Consider the following 11,531-nt stretch of genomic DNA (forward strand, 5'->3'; position numbering starts at 1 on the left):
CAACTACATATCTTGCATTCTGTTGATCTCACTTGTCAAGAGTCTAGTAAGAAGCATTAGACAACGGGCAAGCGACAAAGACAATTGTGTCAGTGACTCAGTGACATGTTCCCAAACAGATGATGCGGAATAGAATTGTTCTCATCGACTAGGAAAATGTTTGAGAAATAATATACTTCCCATATATCTCATTGTTTTGTGCCAAAACTTTCTAATAAAAAATGTGAAAAATGTAAAATAGAATAATGATGATAAGAATGGAAAGACATTATTCTATAACAATGTCATCGGTTTCAAATTCTGTTGTATTTATTAAAAAAAGATTGTAATATTGTGATATAGAATAATCTTATATCGTTTTTTCTTTGTCAAAAAATACAGAATAATCTTATATCTATAGAAGATTACATATTTATAACTTTAAGATTAATCTTGGCTCCACCTCTAAATAATAAGTTTTCTGTGTCTTTAAAAGCACAAATAAACAATCATCCTTTTCTCTTATCACATCACTCCAAATTTAACCAATTTAGCATATTAGTTTCCTTCTCTTCCGTAAGCACTATTTCTAAACAAGCCGCTAGGCAGTAGCCTTCTTCACTTTCGATGTGAATGTGAGTAATGGTTCCGACTCTCCTAAGTCCTAACTTAAACTCAAGACCAAAAACCAATCCAATGTAGTTTAAAGCGTGACAAGGCAACCATAAATGATTCCTACAACCACTAAACTGTAACGCTCTTAAAACAAGTGTGAAGAGTTCTAAAAGCATTAAAATCCCTTAATCAAATGGAGTAGGAACAAACACTCGATGTCATCACAACACAACAACCTAACAAACTCAACCAGCAAAAAGATACATAAGTCCAAAACCTATTAATACTTTTTTTTGAATCCCCACCAACAAGAAAATGAACACATAGCTAGGCACTGCAAATTTGCATTTGCATTAGTATTAGTGATTAGCCTCCAGGGACCAGCTCCTCTCTCTCACACAAGGGAGTGGTTATTGGTTAAGCTCAGTTTGAACAATTCTAAAAAAGGCCAATTTCTTCGGCTGCAAATTGCAAAACCCAAAAGAATTTCATTTCATTAGGCAGTGACCGTACCAATTTCTCTGACCGTCTGACACACTCGTAGACATCTCCATTATCATCAAATCTCTCCCTAAAAACCCCATCATAACACTACGAGGGCGTTTGGATAGGCAAACGCGCGTCCACGTCCAGAGTTTTTTTTTTTTTTTTTACGCGTGTTTGTTACTGTTCATTGGCCATGAACAGTGATTTTAGGCCAATAAACAGTATTTTTTACCCATTTAAAAATTATTTTACTACAGTGTTTTCAGTTTTCAGTAATAAGTTCTATCCAAACAGACCCTGCAACTTCAAATAGATAGTATTAGAGAAAATCCAATCTCCATTTCACACATAAGCACTCATAGCAGTATAGCCTTCCTATATTCATACACTATGAACCCAAATCTAAAGCAACTCTCTTTTATTTCCTTTTTAAGTTGCTAATGGCAGCATTGTACGCTAGCTAACGCGCCCTTAGAGCGTGCTGCATGTTTGAGCTATCACCACAAGAATACAAATTGTACAAACAGACTTTACAATGCGCGTGGCAACATGTTTCTGAACACTTGTATGAGACTACTTGGACAGTGGCCACATTCAAATGCAAAGCCCGCCACCTCTTACACACACACACACTCTTTTTAGACACTCTCTGGCTCTCTTTTTCTCTTATCATGAAGAACAAATGAAATTCAAATCTCTCTTTCTTTTCATTGCTTTTTTGTCCTTTGGACGGCAACTACTACTACTTTTGCTGTTAGCAACTTGAAAGTTGAAATTCCTTAGACCCAACTCACTACTATTCTCTTTCACAATTTTTTTTTTTTTTTTTGTTCCTACAACATGAAGTTGTCATCTTCTTCTCCTTCCTTTTCATCATGTTCATCCACTACCACCTCTTTTGATGCAAATATGTGCAATTCAAAGAGTGCCACTGCCGGGTGTCTAGCCGGTCTTTTGCGCCGAATTCTCTGCTCTGGTAACCTTCCTACACATCCTTCAGATCAAATCAAAGAAGTTGATTCTGTGTTATGTGATAAAGATCATGAATTGAAGGCCAAGGAAAATATTGAGACTACCACTACGCCTGGGATAGTGGCAAGGCTTATGGGTTTGGAGTCGATGCCAGAGATCAACTTGTTACATAATTCAAACCCAAATTCAATTTCACGTAGCCGATCCATGAATTCAGCGGATCACTTGGCCGGGTTTGATCAAATGCAAGGGCAGCATCGAAGGATCAAATCCACGTTATCCTTCCGAGAGTTGCCAACCTTTCTCGAGCTTGAAAACGAGAACTTTCTTGTACTCAGCTTCGAAAATGGAGGTGAAAGTAAAGAGTTAAGATCAGAAGGGAGGAAATCTGAAATGGGTTTTGGAGAATTGAAGCAAAGAAGAGCAGAAAAATGTAAAAACAGGGAGAATAGAACAGAAAGGGTGTCAGAGAAGAACAAGAAAAAGAAGAACTACAACAAAGGGGATCAAGGAACCAGCAGGAAGGTTTTAAATGGTTTGAATGAGCAGGAGAAGCTGAGTAAGAGAATCTCGGTCAGTGACAAGCCTGTTGAGAAGGTGTGCAATAATGTAAAAGACTCAACTTTCACTACCTCTCCTGCAAAAAACTCCCATGAAAAACCACATGTTGTTGTTGCCCCGGAAGCTGTGAAATCGTCCAAACCCGTTAACCACAATGAAGTCTTCCATAAAGCGAAACCAAGGAGGAAGAAGAAGAAAAGAAGTCCATGTCTGATTCAAATGGTAGAATCTGATTGCAGCTCCGAAGATTCGAGCCCGGTTTCTGTTCTTGAGTTTGATCATTTCCTTTTTGATCCTGAAGTTTCAAGATCAGGTTTGTTTCCTCATTTTTTAAGTACCAAGTTTTTTCCAATTAAGCTTCATATAGTTTCTGTATCAACTTTGCCAATTAAAGAACATTTATGTTATAATTGCTGCCACTAATTGAAACATTTATTAACAGAAGAAGATTCGAGTTTGGCTGATTCAAGGTCAAGAAGGAAGTTGTCCCCGGAGCTTGAAAATTACAAGCAGCAATCTCCACGAAAGGATAACAATTTGATAGGTGATGATGAGATGAAAACAAAGAAAATTGAAGGCAAATATCATGGCACAAAGAAAAAAGAGTGCCACAGCCAAAACTACAAAGAAATGTGGGGGGAAATTCTCACACTCACTGGTGCTGAGTTGGTTCATTCAAATTGGGTATACGGGAGAATAGGGAAGCATCAAGATTTTGAAGATATTGAGCTGGAAATTCTTGATCGATTATTAGACGAACTGGTAGGTCAATTAGTTGGACTTCCATGAAAAATTTGATCTTGTAAGACTTTTACTACAACCTTTGTAAATTTCGCATTTACAATAAACTCTACAAAGAAACTTCTTTTTTTAATCTTCTTTAGTTCTTGCTTTACTTGATCTTGACCATGTAGAAATCGAATTTGAATTTAAATTCTCTAATCTTTTTTTTTTTAAAGGAATTTAAATTCTCTAATCCAAGACTAGGTCACTGTAGTGTTTTTTTGGGGGGGGGGGGGGGTAAATGACTAGGTCTGTAGTTAATAATGTATAATTGGACCAAAACGTATGTCACAAGAGAGAATTTGGAGTTAAATTAGTATTGAAATTTATTTAAAAATAGGTAGATAAAGATTGCCGCTGACATTCACTGTACGTCAGAACTATTGAATTCAAATCCGAAAGTTTGAAAAGAAATAAAAAATTGCATAATTGTGAACCGGTGTTTGGTGTTGTGATAACTGATAAGGCTTACACCAACTTGAAATGTGAGTGCATTGAGTTCAAAATAATTCATAGTTGCTACACCTACATCACATGTTCCCAACTTTTTGTGAATCCACAAATTTAAAGCATGATCCTTTAACAAATCCTATTCTTCTGACACTCAATATATGTAGGCATTTTTTGAAAGTCACCAACTCAAAAAGTAATCTCTACTAACCTAATCATTAGTATGATTCGACAGCCAATGATTATTGTATATATTAAATTAGAAGTAATTAATAACGTCTCTTTTTGCAAAGTTGCAAGTGCAATGGATGTTCTAGAAACTTATCTCCCGAGCTCTCCAAACAACCTCTTCGCAAGCCAACTTTTTAAAAAAGCTAACGCGAAGCGACCCAGGTTGTAAAAATCACTTTCAGCATGGTATTATTGGTTATGCAAGCCAAATAGACGGTCTTTTTTTTTTTTTTTTTTGTGAAAGAAATGGAAAATAGTTTTGTCTCATAAAAAAAAAAATACTAAAGATGTTACAAATTTGCTATATAAAATTTACAAACTAATCTGACAATAAATGTGAGTAGTAAGTTTTAAAATCATTAGTTAAATTATATTATTTTTGACATTACTAAAAACAAATACCACGAAAAAGAATCCAACTTCCTTAACCAAATAAAGTCCTACCTAAATATTAATGGCAAGGAAATGCCCTGGTGAAGCTTCAATTTTATTTTCTCTCTCTGTGTTGAATTCATTGTGGTTCAGTTGGTAGGATTGAAGAACAATGACAGGTGGTGCTGGATGACGGCCTACCAATACCATATGCCATGCCTAACAAGAAAAGTTGATATATAAAAAGACACCAAGTTTGGTTATTGGGATTGGTACTGCCTTTTTCTTTAGTGCTTAAACATTCTCCCTTTGGAAAATTATGCAGCCAATGAATCTTGCCTTTTGAATGCCGAAAGTAATATGCAAAATTCAAAAAGGAAATAGGTGGGAAACAGAGAGGAGAGATGAGGAAAAAAAGACACAATGAAATATCAATCTCAAGCTACAGCTAGAAAGTTGAAATGAAAGTAATATTCATTTTTCATTTGGTTCCAGCTTAAAGATATTGTAGATGAAAACTGACGTAGATTGTGAACTCCCATACCACAGTACTTAGTGCTAGCAACTACCTGGAAACACATTAACTGCATAAAGGTGGTCAAATGAGTTGGGAAGAGCCATCCCACCAATTATTAAGAACCAAAGGTTAAATCACAGTTTTCCAGAGAAGGAAAACATCACATCAAATTCATATGAGAAACAGAGATTAATTTATAAAACAAACATCTTGTAAATACATTTCATGTATACAACCCCACCAACAATATATAACCCAAGACATCGTTATGCCTACGATTTTCAATAACAAAATGACATATTAAGTATTTATCAGCATCTCTAGTCTCACCCATCAAAGATCCTATGCTTCAGACATCTTCAACTTGGGCTGAAAATAGAAACTCAAAGAAAGACATGAACCAAAACAAGAGAAAAATGGGCTAATAAGAAAAACCTAAAACCTATTATTCTTAAAAACCTAATATTTGTATGAGCAGAAACCTTTCATCCTGCCCAAGTTCTTTGTTTTCTCCCTAGGGGTATATTCTTTTTTCCCCTTCTCCAGTCCTTCCACCTAGTTATGATCAATATCAATAAAGATTCAAAAAATGGCAAAAAACTAGTTAAAAGATTAAAATAGTAGCAATTCTGGGGGTTGAATATGCTTTTATGCCACCATCTGCTCTTGCTCCTTGTACAACTGCTCCACCCAGGCTGGGAGCATCTCCGAGTCTCCAGTGTCAAGATGACACTGCTGCTCCTTCTCAAAATTTAACTGCCCAGGTTTTGCAGGCGGGACATCTTTCACCAGAGACTGGACCCAAGAGACATCCGGCTCATTGACAGTTGCTGGCATCATGGCTGCAGCTGTTGCATAACTGCTGCTACTGCTTCGGAACCCAAATGAAGCTGATTTTCTCAGCTTATTCAACTCCTCTCCTTGTAGTCCCCAGTCCAATTTGCCATCAGGGGAGCCCCAATCCGACAAGGCAGAAGGCCTTACAGATGCAGAAGCACGAGGTGAAGAAACACTGGAATGACGATTCACAGCACTTCGCTCAATGAAGCTCTGGCTCCTCGATGCAAAAGCAGCCGACCTTGAAGTCAAAGCTGCTGCTGCACTAGATGGGTCAACACCAAATGATGAAGATGCCCTCACAGGAGAGGAAGAAAGGCCGGTAGAGTAGCTTGACCGGAGCTGCTGGTTCATGTTCTGGCGCATCTTGGCCCCAGTAGGAGATTGCAATTGGGGCGCTGAGACATCCAGTGAAAGTGCCTGAAATTGAGGCATAAGGGCAGGATCTAGAGAACCAAAAAAATCATCAAGGTTAGTAGGCTTCACTCCCCCAAGCCTATTCAACTCCCCAGTTCGATCGCCCAATGAGGCAGCAAAAGCTGAAGTATTGGACATAGGACTCTTCCAGCCAGATGGGGAGGAGAGACTAGATATCTCATCCATCAACTGCTGTTGCCTGCGACGTTGGTTTTCAAGCCCAAGCAATTCAAGGTCTAATTCCATATCTCTAGCACAGAGAGCAGTTTTCAACCGGCTACCAGCAAGCTGCAAGGAAGGGGGCACAAGACTTGACTGGTTCTGCCACATGGTTCCACCCATAGGAGAAGTGGCTCCAGAGGGAGTCATGGGTGGTGTTGAGTTTGAGGGCATCATGCTGGACGAAGAACCAAGGGCAAGTGGGCTCATAGACCCCATATCCAGCTGAGAAGTGTTGGTTGAGAAAGATCTAGGAGAGGGCACTGCAGAACCCGTGGAAGCATAAAGAGGGCGAAGCTCTTCCGGCTTATGAGCAAAGAAACAGACCCTTCTGGTGCATCCTGTCTCATCCTTACAGAGACGAGTACGATACTGAGCAGGGTGAAGCCAACACTCAAAAATACCATGTGCATACTCACAAGCATCTCCTTGTCTGCACGACCCCTTTCTGAACTCAGGGCAAGGGACACAGCTATAATGGTATTTCCTAGGATCACGCCGCCTGGCATTTTCCCCTGGATGAACAAATGGACACTCCGTCCAGTCATGTGAGTAAGCCCTTGAGCAAGGCTTGACTTTGAATGTATACATTCTAAATTCATCCGTGCTATAAATCCCATTCTTGATATCCGGAAGAGAGAGATCAACCGGATACTCTTTCTTTTCAGTTGCATCCTTTGAGACCAAAGGCGATGAAGCCTCTAGCTGTTCTAGTCCTTCCATTTCATCAACAATTTGATCAGGCAGACCAAATGTTTCCTCAATACCACTAAAGACCTTCAGCATGACCTCCAACTTTTTCATCCAAGAATTTAAGGCTGGACTTGAAACTGGAGTGATCAAATCACCGGGTCTTTTTCCGTTAGCATCAAGAGAATTAATATCAGCAGAAGCATCAAGCAAGAGCTTAACAACCTCAACTGAACAAGTAGAGCCCCCAGCAACAGCACAATGAAGTGCCGTGGCTCCATCCGAACCACAAGCCCTATTAACATCAACAAGACCGGTTTCAAGTATATAATTCAGCACACCCTTGCTTCCAAACATGGCAGCAATCATGAGGGGTGTCCTCTCTTCAAACCCCATCATCTTTGACCCATTTCTCCTCCCATACCACAAGCTTGACTCATCAACATCAAGACCCTCTTCTTCCACAGCACTTTTGAAACCGGTTAAATCATCAGAGGCCGATAATTCAAGCAAAACTGAAAAGCGAGGTTGCAAAGCCTCTTGTTTCTCAAACCCACCCGCCATGCTGAAACCTGTTTGAGAAGGTTTCCTCTTTGACCCACTGCACATGGAAATCCCTCTCTTTCAGACCTCCACAGTCTCGTTCTACAAAATTTGTAAGAAATAGATATTCATAAATGGTATTCCAGAATTTACATACAAAGAAAAAGAGCAAAATTAGAAAGAAAGGTTGCACTCATAGAAAAAGTACATAGATGCAGAAAGAGAAACATAAAGCTCCACTCTTTGATCAACATATAACAAATTAATTTCACAAATAGATTGTACCAAACGTTTAATACATAAACAAATATTCAATCTTCAACTCACTTAGCCAATACGAAACAAAAATCTGTTAAAATCCCAACAAAATACAACCAAATATTTTCTCTCAGAAACCAAAAACACAATAATCCCATCAAAACCAAAAGACCAAGAACTTAAAATGACACCATTTTCTCACATTTACTTAAGAAACCCAAACAGAATGCTTTCAATTATCCACAAGACCCAAAAACCCAGTAACAAAAACTCATTGAAACACCAAATATAAGTATCAATAAGAGCAAGAGAGTACCTTAGCGCACAGAAATGGCAGATAGAGCACAACTCGCAAAACACAAACTGGTCACAACCCACAGCTTAAGTTGTTCCTCTGCTTAGTTGTTATTGAAGCACACACGAACACAGCTAGGGAGGTAGAGAAAGTAGAGAGAAATAAAGACACAGCGAAATGACTTTTTCCATCTCTCTCCTTTTCTCTCTCTATTATATGGTGCGGTGGGTCAAAAAGACAAGCCTATCAAGTCAACCTACGCTCCTCCATTCCTCTTTCCTTTCCTTTTGTTTTTTTTACTAGTTTTTTTTTTTTAAGAATCTATTATATATATCTTATCAGTTCAGTTTAAAAATTATAAATTTTAATATATATACTATTCAAAAAATATATAAACTTGTCAATAATTTATCAGTTATAAAGATTAAAGAATTCAAAAATTGCATAGAAATTTACACTCTTTCTCACGTAGAAATAGAATCATTACTTTACTTATTTAGGCTTACCGGATTTTAATCCAAATATTTTTTGAATTATGTACAATCCCATGAATTTAGCATTACAAAAATAAAATAGATAGAAATATGAGTAAGTTTTTAAATCTCAATTTTTTTTTGATCAATATGCAACCTAACTTGTCAGGTCAATATTATAAAAAAAAAAATTCATAAACAAAGTACTATAAATCAATATAATAACTTTTGTATAATAACTAGCCATGCTAGTACCATAATATTTTATGTAATTTATATCATAATTTGTCACGTCGCGGTAAAAATTGTGTAAAATATCGTGATATTAGTATAGCTTATCAATTTTTATTTTCTTTTGAGAAAGAGCTTATAATAACCTTGACTCGTTTGTCGTATTTGAAACATAAAATTCAAGGAACAATACTGTCTATAATTCACTACTAATAAAATAATCAAAATTTAAGATATAAGACTGTCTTAGCCTCTGTTTTCTTTCTGTGTGTACTGTTGAAAATGAAAAACAAACCAACTATCTTCTTCAGAATTACTATTTATTTTCAATAGATTATTTATATAAGGAGAAAGTTTTTTAACAAATTCATTATTGAATTATATTTTTTTAGAGATAATTATAACATGCTGCTAACCCCGCAACTTGAACTCTTTTCCCCTAAACCTCCAAACACTTTGTACAAAGGGATGTGCCAATTCAACTATAAGGCCTTTGGAGAATTATATATTTTTCTTATATCTCTATATTTGTAAAATTTCTAAAAAACTAAAGATTAATAGCTATTTCATTAATAAATTTTTTAAATTGTAAGTTTTTGTAATTTAAAATTATATATAAAATATAATCTTATAGATCATATGGTAAATAATATCCGATTAGTATAAAATTTAACATGTGTATTAATAAAGTAAAGAGCATGCAATCCAACGATTAGATTTTTAAAATATATAATAATATTAATGATATTGAATAAGGTTGTTTATAGTTAAACTTTGTTCTTATATATAATATGAGATAAAATCTTAAAAATTACTTTATTTTTAAAAAACTAAAAGTTAAATTATTTAAAATAAAGTTAAGATAAAAAGTAACATAAAACCCGTAAACAATAGATAATTTAGGTAAAAATTAGTAACTTTTAATTGGTTGTCAAAACTTCAGCACACTAAAAAAATAAGAAATGATATGTCCATAATATTTTCACAATATTTTTATAACAAGTTTTAAATGACAGGTTGTTACGAGTTGTTATTGTTGGCGCAAAAAAGTAATCTTAGTATTAGGTTCAAATTTGAACCAATAACAACTAACCATGTATGATTTGTTATAAAAATATTGTAAAAATGCGAAACATCTCTCCAAATAAAATTAAACTCAGATGCAAATGCAAATTCAAATTCAAAAGAAACCCAAATGCGAAACCCAACAACCAAATTCAAGGAAGGGGCCCACCGGTGCATAATATCTATATCTAATCGCCAAAGCCCAGACTAAGCAATAGCCACGTGTCAGTAATCCAATAGAAACGGCATCACCAAAGTGGAGGTATTGAGATTCCATATTGTTACGCCACGTTACGCAGTCTTTGGCGCTTGTGGATGACGTGGACCTACCTGCACCCTCCTTCACCCATGTTTTCTTTGTTTTTCTAAGTTGTTCCCGACCCAACTAGTACTTCGCGGCTGGAGTCTTCTTACAGTCACGAGCTGTTACTTATAAAAGCAGTGAATTTCTTTGAAACTCTGTGTTTTATTGGACACGTTCGCGATGTTAATTTGTCCGTCATCTAGAGATAGTGGATGGGTTGCTAGGATATCAGTTATGATTTGGATATGTTGCGCAATGGGAACAGAGGAAGAGGAATTCTTGATTCTTGAAGCTATCGACCTGACAATGCAGCATAGTCGATGGTTTCTAGAATGGTCGGAACAACTATCATATTTCTGCCCGGAATAAACTCTCTATCCTTCCCTACAACATTTTTTTTTTTTTTTTTTAATTCTTTTTTGATTGGTAGAGGAGAAAATTCATTAAAGCTAAGTCCACAGGTGAACTTTTATATAAAATAAACTTAATTGCCCAATCTAACTAGGCCATCTACACATCTATTCACTTCTCAAAAGTAATGATTAAATCTCACATGGAAAAATTAGAAGAATTTGGATTTGGATTAGCAAACAGACTAACTATAGCTTTAGCATTTAATTCCATCTCAATAGTAGAAAACAAAAGATTTTGACAAAGGAAGAGGTGGTCATGAAGGCCCCTAGTTGGGCTAAAAAACTTTTAGCTATACCAATTTTTATAGATTTTATTTGTATCACAAAATAAAAATAAAAATTATTTGATTTTTAAAATACGTAGAGATCTACATTAATTAAAAAAGACATTAATATTAAAAATTTTAACAAGTATAAAAATTTTGATCAACCACAAAGTTTTTTTTTTTTTTTTTTAGAGTTTCAACTTATGGTATCTACTCCTGATAATAGCTCTTTATTATCAGACCAAGACACCAATTAGTTTTTGGTGTAGGTGGGGATTGAACCTCAAGTCTCTTATACAACCATCAGAGACTTTACCAGTTGAGCTAACAGAAACTCACGATCAACCACAAAGTTAGGAAAGTTATTTAACATATAAATATCTATTTTACTATAATAGTTTTTCAGTACTTATTTGCTATAGTCAATATATCCACTCACTAAAAATTTCTAAAAATTATAACGAATATCATCATCTTCCTACAATAAACAACTGAGTTTTGCTAAGAAAATAAAAAATAAAAAAGATAACAAAAGGCATGTGTTATCGAATTTT

At 35.8% G+C, this 11,531-nt stretch overlaps 2 protein-coding genes across 2 annotated transcripts; one reads left to right on the forward strand and one right to left on the reverse strand.

The window, feature by feature from the left end:
- The first annotated feature begins 1,763 nt into the window (after positions 1–1,763).
- LOC142607185 (uncharacterized) lies at positions 1,764–3,487 on the forward strand. The gene is made up of 2 exons (XM_075778611.1): positions 1,764–2,926; positions 3,056–3,487. The coding sequence occupies exons 1-2, from the start codon at positions 1,921–1,923 to the stop codon at positions 3,400–3,402; spliced, it is 1,353 nt and encodes a 450-aa protein (XP_075634726.1). The 5' UTR covers positions 1,764–1,920; the 3' UTR covers positions 3,403–3,487.
- A 1,653-nt stretch (positions 3,488–5,140) lies between these two features.
- Positions 5,141–8,415, reverse strand: LOC142607377 (zinc finger CCCH domain-containing protein 66). Its single transcript, XM_075778836.1, has 2 exons — positions 8,247–8,415; positions 5,141–7,774 (listed from the first exon to the last, which is right to left on the reverse strand). The coding sequence occupies exon 2, from the start codon at positions 7,736–7,738 to the stop codon at positions 5,615–5,617; it is 2,124 nt and encodes a 707-aa protein (XP_075634951.1). The 5' UTR covers positions 7,739–7,774; positions 8,247–8,415; the 3' UTR covers positions 5,141–5,614.
- Between the last annotated feature and the right edge of the window lie 3,116 nt (positions 8,416–11,531).

This window comes from Castanea sativa, chromosome 8 (assembly GCF_040712315.1).
Source record: "Castanea sativa cultivar Marrone di Chiusa Pesio chromosome 8, ASM4071231v1".
Taxonomy (NCBI): Eukaryota; Viridiplantae; Streptophyta; class Magnoliopsida; order Fagales; family Fagaceae; genus Castanea; species Castanea sativa.